Raw genomic sequence first — 18268 nt, 5'->3', positions numbered from 1 at the left:
GATGAGCTCTGTAGAGTTAGAGGTACTGCACATTTGATATGAAATTATTCAAAATCTAAGGTTTGGGTGAGCAGCGAGGTAAGGTTGTACTGCTTTCTTGAGTGTTTGGGCGGCTAGCTTATTCCTTACACGCCCCACGCTGTCAAACAGACAATGATTTCTTCAAGTGCTCCTGAGCCAGTGTGGTGATTTCCACGACAGAATCGTCATTGGTTTTTAATGCAGTGCCATTTGACAGCTCGTACACGGACATTCTACCTTCTACCTGAAAATTTCTCCAGACTTCCTGAATCTTTTGACATTATACACTGTAAATGACGAGGATTTCAAAGACTTCAGAATTTGTTTGTTGAGGAACATTATTCTAGAATTGTTGACATGGTTACCCACTCCTGTTACTGACCTCCTGCTGATTAACCCAGCTGCAAATTGTCTCTCCAGCTGTTTGTTTTTAGTGTCACTAACTTTTCCAGCTTCGAGAAGTGTCGGTACCATCAAATTCAAAATAAGCGATTAAAAAAAAATACTAATAATAATATGTAGTAAACTACATGTAGTTTACTCATACTGCTTCTGAAAATCATGTTTCATCCTTTCAGATGACCTCCCATGACTGAGCTGACACATGGAGACAGAGCTCCCCTGGGTTCAAAGTGTTAATGACTTGAGTGCCAATTTAAGGGGTCAACATGACTTTGAGGGGCCTCAAAGGAGAAAAATCCATCACGTAGAAAAACTTCTGGCTGGTGCAAATAGTCTCTTCACTTGATGTTGGTGGTTTGCCGTTGTCATTTTTGTGGTTTATAGTCTTTAAAGTGGTAGTGAAGAAAAACAGCTGTTTTTGTTCAAACTGGGAAAGTTTAGTCTCGTGGTCTCGTTCTCCACTGCTGTGCCAGAACATAACATACCTCAACACACTGAGGGGAGGTAAAATGTTACCAGGGGCTACCGCTGGCCCGCAGGCCCCACTTTGAGAACCCTGGCTGTCCTGTAAATGAAGGACATCACTGCAAGACTTTAGCAGCTTCACTAACAGGTTTCTGAGTTCGCTGTGATGATACTGAAAGTTACATTTAGCCACTTTCTACCAGAGTACTTACCTGTGACACATACAGCTGCATATTTTGTGTGTGAGCTATTTACTTACATATTTTATGTTACAGAATGAATGACTAAAGCTATTTTTAAGTCAGTACTTATTTGAAGCATGCTAATTTCTTTTAAATGCTAATTTCTGGGTCTTAGGATTCACTCCTTTAGCACTCTATGACTGAAAGCCACGGCTAATCTGAAAAACTACTTTAAATATTAATAGGATTGCTAATAGCTTTATGTATCATTTCCCCCATTTAAAAGCCCCTAAAATCTCCTGAGCCAGGCTTTTTGTATTCTTCTAATCTTCATATAAAATTTTACTGGACGACAACAAACATTCAAAACCACCTCAAACACAAGCTGCAGCGGTAATTTCATGCATGCTCTCGATATCATTTGCAGACAGGTACTGTCTCAGGTCGTTTGCAGGCCTGCAGCACCAACCAGAGTTCAAAAGTTTAAACTCGGGCAGGATCTGCAGTCGGGACACTTTAAGCAACTTAGAGACTTATGGAGCCGTAATCCTTTGTGTGTAACTGATTTAATGAACAAAGTAAAAACAGAGGGTTGATCTTCTAATCCCCGCAAATGCTACAAGCTACTTGAAATACTAGTGAACTACTTTTCTTTCCCTTGATGTTAATCAGGACTGTAAATCCTCAGATTTTCAGATTCTGGCTTATCAATCTTTCAGAGCTGAATAAAACAAAAGCAAAGCGCTTAAGGAGGATCTGTGATATATCAGGCTGCATAGTTTTACATGGAATCCGTGTTGAGTGGTGTGTGGGTTGGTGTGTGCGCTCAATTCTCTGGCATGTGAAACAGATTGAGTTTCATAAGGAGATCTGGTCGTTAATTCGCCTGCTTATCTCCACGCGAGGCTCTGGACTAAATTTGAGTGCAATATATGATTCTTCCAGACACTTTTTATCTTTGCCGACTTCTCCGTCCACCTCCTTCTTTTCTCCTCATCATCCCTGCTCCCCACACCCTAATACACACACGCACACACACACGAGCTCGCCCTCCTCCTATTTGCCAAATACCTTCCAGTTGAAAAACACCCCGTTTCTGCTGTTATCAGTCGAATGCATCACACCTCCCACTTCTCACGTTAGCCGATCCATGTTTATCCCTGTATTCAACACCGTCACCCCCCTATTAAAACTTTACTGTGCTGTGAGGCAGTTTGTCATATTAACGTTCTTCAAAACAAGACATAACTTTGATTCAGGGCATCACAGGAAGCGTTGATGCTCTGCAGCTGCAGCAGCTATAATCAACCACAACCCCCAAAAAACAAGCCTTCCAGGTCTGGTTTCAAATCACGTTGATAGTTTACGTTGGCCCCATCAGGAGCCAGAGTTCCCCTCATCTCCCTCAAAGAGCACCGATAGATGTCAGGTTTTTGTCATAAACAGCAGCAGCCTGGACGTTTTTGATTTAGAAAACATTTTATACTTTAAGAATTTTTTTTAAGTAATTTACAGGACAAGACATTAATTAAACAAGTTACTTACAAGCCTGTAGTGCCACCTTGTGGTTGATCTCAATATTGAATACACTGTTTACATGGAAGATGAGTGGCAAACAATAGCACGTGAGTAGCCAAAAGTATGTGGACAGACAAACGCTTGTGACCCTTTAATGTAAGAAATTGTACTGCAGCTTTGTGGGAGTTCAGTTAAGCTTTTTCCTGTTTCAGAGTGATTCACGTTTTCAGTCAGATGTGGAATAGCTTATCTAGCTGTAACCCCTAACCCTAACACACCGGGATAAACAGAATTAGTGCCACATAAATATTATTTCCTTGCTTTATGGCCCAGCTTTAGCGGCTAACCTACTGAGATTGCTTTGGTTGAAACAAGCTGCCATACTTCTTCTGATTGGCTGCCTCCAGCAAACAGAAGCGTCAAACTGCTGGACCTGTTCGCCTGAATTGACCATATCAGTAATATCCATTGTCACTGACATTGTGCAGATCCAAGAAGAAGAAAAACTGAAAATAAGCATTTTGTTCTAAAGGCTCACTTGTGCATAGAGTATTTAACTATATTTAATATCCTCCTCCACCTTGTATCAGTGTATATAGCACAAAATAAGGAAACCCATGATAGGTCCACATTAAGGTCTGTAGTCTAAGGAGCTTGGAAAGAAAAGTGTCTGGACTTCTTTAAGTTGCTTGAAGACGTTTCACCTCTCATCCGAGAAGCTTCTTCAAGTCCAGACGCTTTTCTTTCCAAGCTGCTTAGACTACGATGAACTGGATGACTGAGAACCTTCACAGACATTAAGGTTTGTGGTTTTTTACAAGCGTGTTATTTAGGTAATGTTTGGATGTCCACATATTTTTGGCTATGTGCTCATAACAGTTGTTGAAATTATGCTGGTGCTCAGTAGATTTTCGTGTCTACATCCAAAGAAATAAATGCGGCAAACATGTATTAACTTAATACATTGTAATATTACAAATCCTTTAATAAACTACACAAAACAGACACAGACAGGTGACAATTTCAAAGAAAACCCAGAATAAAGTGTCTCAGTGTGGTGTTGTGCTGCTGTAGGAGGGCTTTATTTTTATTTTTTTTAAAAATCTAATATGGCTTTTTAATTATTTTAAAGGCAATGTCTAACATGTCAAACCATAATCTGCCATAGGAGTTCAACAGGGATGAGATCATGCTCATAGGTCACAGGGAGAGACCATTACCACTGGTATGGATATGGTTAACTGTAGGATAAGTGTGCCGTGGCATTTCGGTGTCAGAGCAAAAGAGGATTTAAATACTGGCAGCAAAATCCCCCCAACAGCATTAGAGAAGTTTGGGTTTCCTTTTTAATTTGTCATATGTTTCTATATTACAGTTCCTTCAGCTACATTCACAGAACACATGTTCCTTTTGTGCCTTCCAGACTTCCAGCCTTTGCTTTGCATTTGTGTACAAAAATAAAACTCGCTTTAAAAAGCTAATCAATCACATTGAACATCCCAGCATTGATCGCCGTAAGCGTCTTACATTTTCTTGATCTTACAGGATGTCTTTCCTTTACGGAAACGACTTCTTCTTCTCACACTCTCCCACGCCCTCGGTTTGCTGTGCAGTCATCCTCAGACACAGAGTTTCAGTCGGGGCTCACAGGCGAGTAGAGTTCGTCATCATCTAATCATCAAACATTCAGAGAGATTAGTAAATGTTTTACATTTTATTCCTCCACTGCTGAAGGTCTGTTTATTGAGATTTACCTGAATTCTGCAGGTTTGAGGTTTGTCCAGAGTGAAAAGGAACATATGAGAATTTTGAAGCATCAGAAGGACCAACAAACGACTCCAATGGTAGAGGATCTGAAATGGCAAAAGCTTTTCAGTTTTAATTGAATAAAAAAGTATTTCAGACAGTCTGAGATGGACTTACATCTTTTATTTATTTACCCTCGAAGAACTGAAACAGGACTATCAGCCTTTCTTCTTCTTTCTTGAATTTTATATCACACAACAATATTTTTTTTAAAAAGCTAGAATAATCCCAGGACTTTTTTTATTTTTATAACATGTAAACTACAACACTTTCCCTAAGTATCTCAAAAACTGAATTAAAAAAAAACATGGAGTCTATCTGGAAGAGGGAAAGAGCAAAGTTGAGAAAATAAGCTGACCTACAGGCATGACCACGTTCATCCTCATCCAGCTCCCAACAAGGAAACGAACAACCATATTCCACAATATTTATTTGGCAGAAAAAAGGACTGAGGGGAGTGAAGCGAACTCACCAGGCGTCACGTTGACATAGTCTTTGGGCAAGTTTTCATAGCATTCCCCGGAGGAGGTGCTGGACGACTCAAATGAGTCCACTGAGATCTTTGACACTCTGGCGTACTGAGGATATGTCGAGGCACCATTGCAGCTTGGAAAGGCTCCTGTCATTGTATTTGAGGGCTGCGGACCTTAAAAAATAAAACACAAAATGGAGAAATTAGAAGTAGCACAGCTGGGACACAAACAAGAACTGTCTGTACGTGTGATTTCTTATTGGGGGTTTTATTTATATTAGGACACATAAAAAAGATGTCCTACATTTACATCCATACATGACCTCGTTCTGTTATGATTTGCTCACTTTAAACTGTGAAATAATAACCTCCTCTGTAATTAGGTCAAATATCTTGCGCAACTTATGACAGAACAAATTATGGTGATGATATTTATAGATAATGCATGCTGATCTATGCACAAGCAAACATCCTGTTATGCAAATTTAATGACTGTACAGTTTGCATCTTTAGAGTACACTGTTCATCCGCTGCATACGGCACACTGGATGAACTACAGAAAAGCAGAAACTTGACAGAACTTTTAATGACGCTGCAAGGTTATCACTGAAGAAACCAGGTTGTCTCAGGGTAAATGTGATGTTTGTAGCCTCTAATCTCAATACAGATCAATTTTTACAAAGAAATCTTGCGTATAGATTTCTTCGGATAATTGCATCGTTGTGGACCTTTAAGTTTTCAGGACACTTGTATAATTGTCTATATGTGGGAATCTGATTTGTGGGAATGTGTATTTTATCTTTTTATTTTGTTTCTTGTGTTTTATGTGATTTGATTTTTTATAGACCATGAGTCTGAAATAAAGATTTATCACGATGATGATTATTTTGTACCTATTGTTTGTTCTTTATGTTTTCTGTGTCTTGTTTTTGGTTAAAAGTGAAACTCAGTGTTCCTCTTCCATTTACAGATTGTTGTCACAGCAGTAGTTTCTAATGGGAATGATGCCTTTTGCTTGGGTTTTGCAAAGTGTTACAACTTTGCAAACGAACTGTGACTCACCTTCTTCACAAAGGCTCTCAAGACCTGAAGGCCTCATCAAAGGATTAACGTCTGTTCTGTATCGCTGAGAATCTGGATTTTAAAAAAAGTGACACGATGCACACAATGCAATATTTTACAGAGCATCCTGCAAACATTCAGTGCAAAACAGCATGATCTGCTCACACACACACACACACACACACAAACATGCAGATAGACAAGAGCAGCTTCAACCGCAAAATGCAGAAACAGTGTGAGACAAAGAAGCAACGGCTGAGAAACGACACATAAATGCAGAGGAAAAATAAAAGAACGTGGCTCACTCCGAAAGGTGGATAAACTGACAGACGGGTCAATGCTTGCGTCATACTGCTCATAGTCTGTATCTACTGACGTGCTGTCAGCACTACTAAGCTGGGTCCAAAGAAGCCTGGGATTGGAGGGGACTTTTTGAGACAAACAAACAAAAAAGATTAAACGATTTGATGAGATGAAATCTGCAACTTCCTCACTACCGTGCATGTCTATCAAATAGATAAATCGATCGATAGATATGCCTGCGGGGTTAAAGAAAGAAAAAAGCTGTGTTAGTGTTCAACATGTTGAATTGTTCGACCACTGACCATCAGTCTCCGCCGGGTTGGCGGTGACTTTGACGAGATTAACAGCCTCGTGATAGTTGTTGCTTTGACCAGATGGAGTTCGTGGGCTGCTGCGCGTCTGCTGGAGTAAGAAAGCTGTGCACATATAAAACAAGACGTGGGTCATTAGCATATGACATTTAGAGGCCCTGCAGCGCAGCGCCAACCTGAATGCTTAACTTAATAAAACAGATTAAATAGTTCAAACTTTAATGTACTGAAATATTTAGATTTTCTTTAACATTTTGCTGTATAATGTCAGAGTACTAATTTCTGTATTCTGCACTTTTATAACGCAGCATCTTAAAATTATAAAAATTTCAGATTCCAGGAAGCCCATGAATGTTTCTTATCTTAAGGCCTTACCTTTTGAGCGATTTACAGTGAGTGTATGGCTTTAAAGTGCCTTGGATTTGCAGTAGAAAATAGTTAGAAATGTTGATAATGAAATCCAAAATAATATATGCTACCTTCTTAGTGTGTTCTACTAATGGCATCTCCTCGTGTTAGGAGGAAGCTGGGTAAAACATATTTTTAAATGTGTGCCTTCTTCATCCTACTAACTTCAGATTCATTTATTTCAAAGTCAAGGTAAACCTGCAGCCTTTTCATGATTTAGTGCGTTAAATTAATTTGTAAATCTTTAGGAATTTGACGTTTCCCATTATTTCCTAAATATTGTGGACAAGCTGGGTGTCATGAAAATATTCTAGATGTTGTTGTTTTTATGAATGTGTCTTAATATGAAGTTTTACATTTTAAATTAAGGTTATTTTTGTTGTAAAATACGTCATCTTTTATCTGTTTATATCCACCTGCTTCCTGTCTGTAGTAAAAACAGATACTAAAAAAAAATGACACTAGAATAAATAGCTGTGAGTTGTTGAGATTATCATTCAGAAATGCAGCATGTTTCACCCTCATTGATTTCATAAAGTGAAATATAAAATGTTAAACATCTACCTATGAAAATAAAAACACTTCTATAAAGTAAAATGATGTGCTTGGAAAAATAAGTGTATTTTAAAATCTTATGGAAGAGATTTTAACAAAAACTAAAACTAAACTGAATGTTAATATTTATATCACTACAGACTATATAGTCTAAAATAATTATTAAAATTACTTAAATAGAAAAGGACCATAAAATATAATCTATATATCTATATATCTATCTAATAAAATCTAATTTCTATAAAGTAATATGATTCGTTTGGGAAAATAAGCATATTTTTAAAAAATGATGGAAGAGATTTTTAATGAAAACTGTCAAAATAAACTGAATGTTAGTATTTCCATCATTACAGACAATATAACCTAAAATAATAACTAAAATTACTTAAAATAAAAAAGGACAATAAAATATAATCTATTTATCGAATAAAATCTGAACAAACCGTGTTTTCTCCTGTAATGGCAGCAGAGCACCGTGTTCGTGATGACAATCACGAGGAGCAGGATGGACAGAGAGATGGTGGAGAGAAGCGGCAGAGACGTAAAAGGCAAATCTGCAGCAGCAGCAACAGCGGCTGTGGTTCCATTGGCTGGATGCACAGAAAAGAAACAAACACAACAAATACTTCACTTTCTGATTATGGATCAAGACTAACCGTGACGTTTAAGAAACTGGTACTGAGAATAATACTTCAAAGAATAATTTAAGTACTTTTTCATAAAATAAAACTGTAAATATTTACCATTTGTCCATTGAGGCGTTACAGTTGGATTAACCGTGGTAGCGTTAAGAAACCCCAGAGAACCTGCAGAACAAAAATATAATCTGTTCAACAAAACGGAGAAATCTGAGGGCGACGTGATCACCTGGTTTCACCTGGATGTGAATTTTATTTATGCTACGACTACATTTTATGTGATTCCGTAACTATTGAACAGAAACTCCTCAGAGGACGACTCACTGCAATCAACAACTGTTAAATGAATAAATAAATATGTAGGCACACGAATAAAAGCACTTCAAACATGTAATTATTTAAGTCACACATACATTGGTTAATTACAATAGAATTTAAATTCAATTTTATTTATATAGCGCCAAATCATAGCAACTGTCAGCTCAAAGCGCATTATATTGTTTGATAAAGACCCAACAGAGAAAATTCTGACAATCAACCCTTAAAGTTTCTTTCCCGACAGTCTGAAGGAAACTTCTGACAGAACCAGGCTCAAAGGGGGGCAGCCATCTGCTGCAACCAGGTGGGGTGGGGAAATGTATTTTTTTAAAAATTGAGTGTCTTAACAAAATTCCACCTTAAAATGTATTAAACATTTAATCCAGATGTTTGTTTTTATCCTGAATATCTGATCCCTTTAATATGTAATATTTAATAAGTCCTTTTCAAAGAGTTGCTAATGAATAAATAAATTATTAAAACTCACACTCATTGATTCCTCCTGTTTTGTTTGAGTGTTGTTTGTTTAACAAATAAAAACACCAAACTGTGTCTCTTACCTTCACAAATGACACCAGAAGCTTTTGAGTCTTTACAGAAGAACGGATGATTTATGTATTCCTTGCACTCCCACAGACTCTGAATGTTTGATTTGCATTTATAGTAAAACAGCGTGCCGTTGTTGTGGGTGAGAGGAGGATTAAACTGGGTGTACTTTGCCACCTTATCACCACAGCCCAGCATGGAGCACACAATGGAAGCCATTAGGTCATTCCAGCAGTTATTACACACGATCCACCAGCTGCCGTTACGATGCACCTCTAGTTTACCAGAGCAGCGGTCCATACCTCCAGTCAGTCTGAGGCCTTGCATCTCTGCAGAGACACAGATGTCACAAGGAGTAAAACTACTGGAGCCAAATGGCCTAAAACATCCCCAAAAAAATAATGCAAGTAAATCAGCTGGTGATAAACCACTGCTAAGGATAATGACTTTGATTTTTTTTTTTAACATATGACATACATAATTAACTGCAATTTCTTCAGTTAACAAAACTCTTTATTTTATATGCCATTAAGACTTTTTTCACATGTAAGTACAGTCATTTAGTCCCCACTGGCCCTGGCTGAAATTTTGCACAGCTATCTGTGGGGCCCAGAGGATAAAGAAGTCTTTATGTTTCAGTTCGATGCGGGAAACATTTTCTCATATATTGTATTTACACTGGAAAAGTGACTAAATAATTGTATGCTACTGAGCTGGTGATATATAATAAAACAACAACATTTTAGACTGCTTTGAATCTTTTTTTTCTTTTGATGGTGTTGAAAAGGTTCGACTGATAGTTGACTGATATGGTAAAGCATTATCAAACTGCACACTGTGAGCAAAACTGAGAAAAGCATCCTGAGGAGAATAGGTGTGCAGGAGATACTTCAACTTTTGTGCAGACCATCGCGCCCTGTCACCTCAAAGGTTAAAGCCCCCATACAACAAACTGCATTCTCAAGAATGCATGAACAGAGATGTTTCTCCTGAGTTATGTTTGTTTGCTACACATCACTCATTCAATATTTCTGTATTTTTGCTGATCATTTTTTTAGTAGTGAAGATCACATTTCATGGAAACATAAATTTGAAGTTTAGTTATATGTAACTTTTAGAAGAAACAACAAAAATCTTTAAGATGTTTTTTTAACCAGTGCAGAAAGCAAGTTAAGCTCCAAGAATAAATGTTCACATTCAGAGTCGTTTTGTTAATAACATTCAATTTTCAGAGTACATTTTCTGATTTCTGCATGTATAAATAAACTTTTTTGAACTAGACCTGAACACACGACGCCAGCGTCCTCTTTGTGTCCACAGTCTTGATCCTTCTCCTGTGTAGCCGGGCAGCTCCACAGGTTCTCCTCGTTGCCCGTACAGTTCAGATCGTCCAGGTAGATGGGTCCTCTCCCCGGGGGAAATAAGCCGGCCTGGCCCGTCACATTGAGGGCGTAACCGCAGCCGAGCTGGGCGCACACCACGTGACCGTCATTCAGGTCCCAGTGGTCGTCACACACGGTGCCCCACTGCCCATTTTTCCATACTTCCACTCGTCCAGCACAGCGGTCTGTCCCTCCTGCCAGTTGCACATGCTGGTGTGCTGAGGATGACACCCTGTCATTATTATTGTGCTTTCATCATTAATACTCATGCACTTGATCACAGTCTGGTGATCAAGATGTAAATCTTATGACCTGATGGTGTTAACTGAAATTATTACAGTCAGATCTGACAGTCACCAATCAAATACTGAGAAATCTCTTCCACTATGAATTCTCATTGCTTAAAAATCACAGCTCTTTATGATTTTTTGTTTCTTAAATCCTTACATCTAAAGGTTAGTGCTCAGTTATTTCTGCCTGAGGCTAATTCAGAGTCACTGTTAGGGAAACACACAAGGTTGCATATTTTTACTTCTTTAATTTTGGATAATAAACAAGCAGGCAATCACTCTATCGTTAACCAATTAACATGAGGTTAATTAGTTAAACCCTTAGACAGTGTCCCTTATTTATTAGCATAGGCCTATACGCGTCACAGAGTTAAACCCAATTCTCAATTTCTGTCTTTTTGATTCAGTTGTAGACAGTCTAAGGGACTGAAAGACATCCTGGAAGTGTGTTAAACCTGCATTATTTTTAACATCCAGCAGGGGGCAAATCTCCTGGGTTGCCTTCCTCTGTGACCTCAGTTAACTCTTTGCAGATTGCTTTACAGGCTCAATAACTTGTTTTGTGTTGGAGTCATTTTTTAACTTATGACCAGAAGGGAGGAATAACCAGGGTGTAGAGATTTCACAGTGAGGTCGCTCATCACATTCAGTCTGAAAACACGATGCTTGAGGCTTCATAGCAGGATTTCACTAAGCAACGTCACTTCATGTTTGCTAAAACCATTTTTTTTCCCAATAAAACACCCTGCTGTTCCAAGTTAGATGGAGACTGAACGTTAAAATATATTTCTCGATCTCAGCTATATGTTATAAATTATAAAAGCAAAATATTGTAGTTGCTCAGTTCCAAAAACTCTACATGTAAAGGTTTAGTACTTTGGTAGAGCCACTGTGATCTGTAATATTAACACATACTGTTTCCCTACCAGCTTCCACACCTCAAACATGATTAACCAGTGTTTGCTTAAAGACGATGACGGATAAAGTGGATAAAAACTTAGGCCTGCTGCTGCATATTGGGGAAGGTTTCAGTGAGAATTAGCGATGGCTTCCCGACTTCTGTACAGACAAGAGGAGGTGAGAATAAACCAGCGCGTAGGGCAGGAAGTCATTTATAGACAGGAAAGGGCATGTATGACACGTGGTCACACTCCTGAAATTCAGATAAACATCCCCAGTTATTTTTAATCCCCAGTTATTTTCAAGATATCTCAAACTGTTTATCATCTGTTTTTGAATCGATGGTCCATAAAATGTGAGTGGTTTTGATATTAAAATCTATGAAAATTTATTTTCTTTTTACAAAATATTGATAAGAAAATTGATAAAATATTCCTTCCATTTTTAGATTTTGAGGTTTTCCTGTTTATGTATTTCTGTTACCATTTCATACGTTCCGAGGAGTTTCGTTCTATGTTGGTTTTCGAAATTTGTCGTGTGAGAAAAAAACCTTCTGGTTTCAAACCTCGCTTAATCTCTGTTTTTCTCCAGGTGCTCTAGTTTCCTCCCACAGATCTGTAAGGCTACAATGGCAGGTTACTGCCCCAGGGACAGGTCATGGTGCCCCCAGAAATCATGAATGTAAATATTTTTTCCGAGAATGACAGTTTTTTTTCGTCGGTAGTGTTCAACATCAAAGTCAGAGTTATGACAAAGAAGTTCAGTTCTTTCTAAATGCTCAGATTTATATCTGACATGATGCTCAGAATTCTTGATGTTATCACAAAAACAACCAAACAGATATCTCACAGCAGCAAGAGCAAATTCCTCAACAAATGCAAAAAGTCCTGTTTGTCTGAAATATTTAACAGCAAAATATCTTCAATCCTCCTACTGCAAATCCAGCCTTGCAGTAACACAGTATACTTCTATGCAATTCCAGTTAGCAAGTTTCTTGCTATGTAGACCTCTAGGCCATCTTTGTTGCTAATAATAATAACTGTGTCTCAGTGTTTGTATTAGTTAGTATTTATTCAGTGGCATAACAAGGTAATATTTCAATAAGTAGAAGAAAAGTAGAAGAAATGACTGGAGAGCTCCGTTTGTCTCTTCATGCCCCGAAGAAACATGTGCTTCCACGTGAAATCAACCAAAAAAAAAAATCCAGTTTTCTTCTTATAGTTACTGTGATAGTCTAATATACACAGTTGTGGTCAGACTCTCACATGCATCCATCATGGATATGAATTTTATGGTAATTTGAGGCTTTTAATGATTATTTGAACTGTTCTTTATGACTTTAAAAAACAAGTTTGAGTTTATTTTGGATTTTCTTTTATCCACACAAAAACTGCAGATCCCAAGATCATCAGTTCAAACAATTGTAGGTCTGTCCAAGTTATTTGTTTATGTCACCGTTTTGCCACGATCTGGAAGAAGAACCAAACTCTTACCCTCAGAGGCTAATTAGTTCAGGTTCAGGATTAAATTTGTAGATAATCCTAAACACACAACGGGTTTTTAAATAGATTAAGCAGGCTAACACGAGGCTTCTCCAGCACCCTTGCAAAAGCCTTGACCTCAACCCTTTTAAAAATGATGGACTATGTTTGAAAGTATTCCCAGAAAACCAACCAATTTAAATTAACTCTGCCATTTCTGCCGAGAAGAGTGGTCAAATATCCAGCCACAGTTATACCAGAGGCTTGCTAGTGGCTACAAAGGCACCTATTTGAGGTGTCCATGGTAACAAACATCTGACCTCAACTGTATCTAGTTTCATTGATATTTAGTTACATAAGTTGTAGTCTGAACACTCCGTTCGCTCTCAGTTGAAACGAAAGTCCAGATGGTGTGTGAAATCTGTGTGACTATGTTAGCATCCTGATTGGCTACATCCATCTTGAATGCAGAACAATTTAATATTCGCTGATTGATGCTTTACAACTGTGAAGGTTGAGTCAATGAAGACTGAACCGGAAATTTCCTGTAAACTAAAACAGCGTCTATATATATTACCATTTATATAACTGATTAGATTTTTCTGATTGCTGACATTAAAGAAAAGTCTTACCACAAACCACTTCATGGATCACACTGCAGGAACTTCCAACACTCAGTGAACAGTTCTCCAAACGTCCGTGTTGGTATGAACAGTTTTGAAAGCAGGTGATGTTGCCAGGTGAGCTGGTTTTATTAATAGAAACGACGCTGCCGCATTTAAGATCCTGACAGATCTGTTCAGACAACCCATCCACAGAGTCATTTGTGAGCGCCATTATGTCACTGCTCCTGTTCCTAGGCAACCTGAGTGTCCACTTGCATTTTCTACCAAGAGAGTAGACGTAAGGGTCATCTGAGGACACACAGAAATAAGAATTAGAGCAATTTTTTTGTAATTTCATTAAAACAACCATGATAGCACACTGCAAAAAAACACATTTTTTCTTCAGGTTGTCTGTGTCTGACAATTATTTAATTTGCGTTAACACAGATGAAAAGGGACAAAGACCACACAGATTACTCCGCACTGATCATCGACCATCTGAAACGGGCTGTTTTAGCTGTAAGCCAAGTTTCTTCTTATTGGCTCTACCATTAGTAATAAAATGTTGGAACAGGGAGTGAGAGAGGCTGATGTATCTAAATGATCATATTAAGAATATTTGTTCTCTCTGACATCACATAGAAAAGCTTGCCTTGTCTCGCATGTAAACCTGCTGACCTCATTATTCAAAACCCTGTTTAATATGACTATCCACCATTAACAGCATACATATAACAGAAAATAACAAGAGGGACAACAGGTCCAATTTAGTCTACAGTACATTTAACCTGCCACAGAATCTGTTTAAAAAATAAATAAACAAAACAACATTACTTCAGTTTATGGCAAAGTGTGAGACCAAAGGAAAAGACCTTCTAAAATATCAAAGCAAAAACTCTATATGAGTTATTTTTCCACATTTTTTGGCGTTGCTGTTTTCAGTGCTCTCTGGTCTAGCTAAAGTGACCCTGATATAACATGTTACTTATAACACCACAACAGACACATCTAACCACTCACTATTCGAGTGGTTACTTGAGCAAGAACTGAGGTTTTTCTCTGGGACACGTTGGTGTGGTTGACACATGATCATTTCGACAACATTAAAAACCACTAAACTGAATCTTGCACCTCTTTAAAACTAACATCTCGCTTTTACTTTTTGTCTTTTTTAAATGTGACATCTCGTATGATCTTCATCTAAAAATGTGTCCTTTGTGACAAACATTTTTAACAACCTTCACAATATCTGATCCACTTTGCCAGTTTTACACTATAACTTTACAGAGAATGCTTCCACTGGGGCTATTTTTCTTTAGCTGTTAATTTTTTAAATTGTAGATTTAAGTGCCACATTTCCCTTGAGAAAAGAACTCAAATGTGTTCCTCCTTTTATCTCTGTGCAGGATTGTGGTTATGTGCATACGTCTCTGCAATGTTTACATGCTGGCATCGCACACCAACTATCAAAGTGCTGAGATTAACCTCACAACCTTTAGCTATGCTAACATGCTGTATTTCTGGCCACCAGAGACCCTTCTTTCAAGATGCACCAGGGTGCATCTTGGCCACACATTTCCTGTGTGTATGTGTTCTGTCTACAGTACAAGCAATACAAAAACCCCTTAAAAATAGTCCTGTTTATATATTTTTGCCATTTCACTTTTAACAATGTTTATATATATATATATATATATATATATATTAATTTTTAATCCCTATTTTTTCATCAGACATTCCAGTATTTTTTTAGCACCATTACAGCTTCTACTTTAGTTTTGAATCCTTGTGAATGTAAATTGTATGCACAAAAGTATTTTTGGGGCAAAAATGTGTTATTCAGGATGCAGCTGAACTAAAAGCCACACACAGACACAAAACAGCAAGAAACTGTGCCTGCAAGGCAAAGCCGAGTTAGCGTGGGAGTGCGTGTTCTTAGCTCACTGTTTGATTTGCACCTGCAAAATTCACCAAGATGGGTTTTACAAGCAGGTCACCCCCACTTCCTGTGCTGATGAAACATTTATACTGCCTCTGAGTAGAGTGCTTATCCTGATTCTGGACAAAAAATTCTGGTGTAACGGTGTTTTTGTACAAAGGTGAAAAAAAGAGCGAGACATGATCCTGCAGGGTTATAAACTATGCGGAAACAGAAAGGGAAGATCCCACTTACTGCTGATTTTTGTGTTATTTCCCTTTCCACTCACACGGATATCAGACTGGTCGTTTTCAGTGGTTGCATTTTTCAAAGCTGAAAACAAGAAAGGAAAAAAACTCTTTAGGAATCAGAAACAGAGTGAGCATCTAGTTGGAAAGCTAATCAAACTATGCTTTTAAACCACATGTACTGCAAAGAGTAACAGCTAAACGATGTGTCACCGTTTTCTGAGCAATTATACTGAAGTGTTTGATAAGAAACTACAACTAATCTCTCCTCCACATTTTTCACTTACTTTTCTAAGAGATTGCCTTCAGTTCTGATTTCCATTTAATGTTTCCTGCCCAAGCACCTAAATTGAAGGTTTAAAATAGCGTGGCGTGCTCATTGCACTAAAGTACATGTGGAAAGTTTAAATAAAGGCTAAATAATAGGGTACAAAAATTGGAAATATGTACAAAAAACTCAAATCTACATGAAATATCGAGATTTGCTTTTCATCTTGATACCGATCATGTTATTTTCAGTCTATTTTTCCAAGGAAAGTTTCTCTACAAAGACAAATTTAGGATCTGACATGTTCTGACATAAATAAGCTAAAGTATTTATCAATAAACTGTCAAGTTAACAATAGTTTTATAACAACAGCAGCAAAATAGCAAACAGGGTCTATATCGTTTTACTTTACCAACAGCACTAACTTCATGTCTTTTACATAACATTTGAGATAACAGTCTGTATGTACATGAGACCAGTTAATATATATTTTAAATAATACAAGGGATAGATAATAGTATCATTTCATTTTATGCTGATTTCACAAAAGTTCTACTCTGTTTGTGAGAACAAAGCATTAAATAAATAAAAAACTGTAAACAGTACCTTGACAAAAAAAGTTCACGTGGATGATTAAGATGAATTTCAGCAGCTTCATTCTGTTGAGAGAGAGAGAGAAATACCTTCTACACTGTACAGCTCAAAGCCGAAACCCGGAGCTACTCAGACATCTAGCTCAAATAGAGTAAGTCTGTCAATGTGGTTTCCTCTGTTGATCCCGTGGTGGTACCCTGCAAAACTTCCTAGTTGCTGCTTCACAGAGGGAAGTGAAGCCTTTGTGCTACTTCAGCTTTTGTACAAACAGCTGTACAAACTTTTGTCAGATTATATATATATATATATATATATGTATATGTATATCCAATGTTTATTTTTAAAATATTTTTATTGTTATTATACATTTTTAATTGTTTGAATAGATAGATGGATGGATTCTAATTGTTTTTTTCTTTTTTATTGTAGGTATTGAGGAAATTCGTGGGTTTATTTCCTATAATGACGGTAATTAACTTAACAGTTTGATGCAGAGATCGCAGTTCTGTGCGTTTTACGAGGCCCAAGAGCAGGAAGAGAGCTGGACCTTTCTGTGTTAAACATGTAAACATGTCAGTGATTTCTTAGTAATAAGTCCATGATGTATGCATGTTCTCTCTACAAAATAAATATATTTATATTTGCATGTTTTCTGCAGTTAAGTTTAGTTTTATATGTTGGATGAAAACAACATAATTCAGTTCAATGTAGTACGGTTGGTGTAATGGTGTGGTGGATTTTTTTTCATGGCAGACTTGGACCCCAAATGATGTGTTTAACACAGCCTACCCAAATCTCTGTGAAATGTTTCCAGCACCTTGTAAAATCGAAGTCTTGAAAAACTAAGGCGAACAAATAAACTCTACCTAATGAAGCCTCCCGTAAGTGCATGTGATACTTTCTAGCAGCGTTGTTTTTTTTGTTGTTGTTGTTTTGTTTTTTTGCTTGTCCCATTTGGTTCTTTAGCCGTCAGAATAGTTGTCTGAAGACCAACAAGGATACCCAGTAGGTTTACTTTGCCAAATGGATCATCATGGCCTTGCCGTATTGGTCCATTTGATTGACCTTTGTTGTTATTATTATACTTTATTATATTTTCAGTTGCTACAGATGGGACAGACATGACTGAGGGATAGGAAAGGGAGAAAGAAAGATGAAGGAAAAGAAAAACAGAAGGGAAGAGGGACAGTGAGGAAAGAGCACTTAAAAAGAGAAAGAAGAGAAAAAAAATCTCCTGGATCACCTGTTGAGAGAAAAAGAAGAGAAAACAAGCAAAAACAAACAAACAGAGCAACATACTAAACACAACACCATTACATTAATCTAGCTAAGTGTAAACAGCAGTAAATACGAAATGTTGAATGTTGTTGTGTAGCAAGCAGGACTGACAGCGCACAATGTGCTTGGAAGTAGCAGCCAATAAAGGTATAGTTTATGTCTATGAACACTGAACACCCGTGTGCACACCTGTGTGGATCAGCGCGCTTGTATTCAAAAGGTTTCCTTATGTAATTGTCTGCTAGAGGATGTAGAGAGCCATAGCCCTGTGCCCCAAGGCATGAAGCAGGCATGGAG

The 18268-nt window shown here is 37.6% G+C and overlaps 1 protein-coding gene across 2 annotated transcripts; it reads right to left on the bottom strand.

Annotated features, from left to right (window-relative positions):
* Window positions 1–256: 256 nt before the first annotated feature.
* LOC146492855 (T-cell differentiation antigen CD6-like) lies at window positions 257–16866 on the bottom strand. 2 transcript variants are annotated; one of them, XM_085148916.1, is made up of 13 exons: window positions 16706–16866; window positions 15839–15916; window positions 13693–13974; window positions 10290–10607; window positions 9022–9336; window positions 8249–8311; window positions 7949–8095; window positions 6534–6647; window positions 6234–6356; window positions 5929–6000; window positions 4867–5040; window positions 4343–4441; window positions 257–4259 (listed from the first exon to the last, which is right to left on the bottom strand). In XM_085148916.1, exons 1-13 carry the CDS (start codon window positions 16755–16757, stop codon window positions 4222–4224), a joined length of 1875 nt encoding a protein of 624 aa, XP_085005042.1. In that variant the 5' UTR covers window positions 16758–16866; the 3' UTR covers window positions 257–4221. The 2 variants fall into 2 exon arrangements, with proteins under 2 accessions (XP_085005042.1, XP_085005043.1); XM_085148917.1 differs by lacking the exon at window positions 6234–6356.
* Between the last annotated feature and the right edge of the window lie 1402 nt (window positions 16867–18268).

This window comes from Neolamprologus multifasciatus, chromosome 22 (genome assembly GCF_963576455.1).
Source record: "Neolamprologus multifasciatus chromosome 22, fNeoMul1.2, whole genome shotgun sequence".
Taxonomy (NCBI): domain Eukaryota; kingdom Metazoa; phylum Chordata; class Actinopteri; order Cichliformes; family Cichlidae; genus Neolamprologus; species Neolamprologus multifasciatus.
Note: the sequence above shows the minus strand (reverse complement) of the source record. Positions and strands in the feature narration are given on the sequence as shown.

What these genes read in the sequence shown, in the direction of transcription:
- LOC146492855 (XM_085148916.1), bottom strand. Translation starts at nt 16,757, where the DNA reads ATGAAGCTGCTGAAATTCATCTTAATCATCCACGTGAACTTTTTTTGT. An exon ending in GATCCATGAAGTGGTTTGTG is followed by an intron (nt 10,608 to 13,692) that starts GTAAGACTTTTC and finishes TGTCATCCTCAG; the next exon opens with CACACCAGCATGTGCAACTG. An exon ending in CTCAAACCTGCAGAATTCAG is followed by an intron (nt 4,260 to 4,342) that starts GTAAATCTCAAT and finishes TTTGATGATTAG; the next exon opens with ATGATGACGAACTCTACTCG.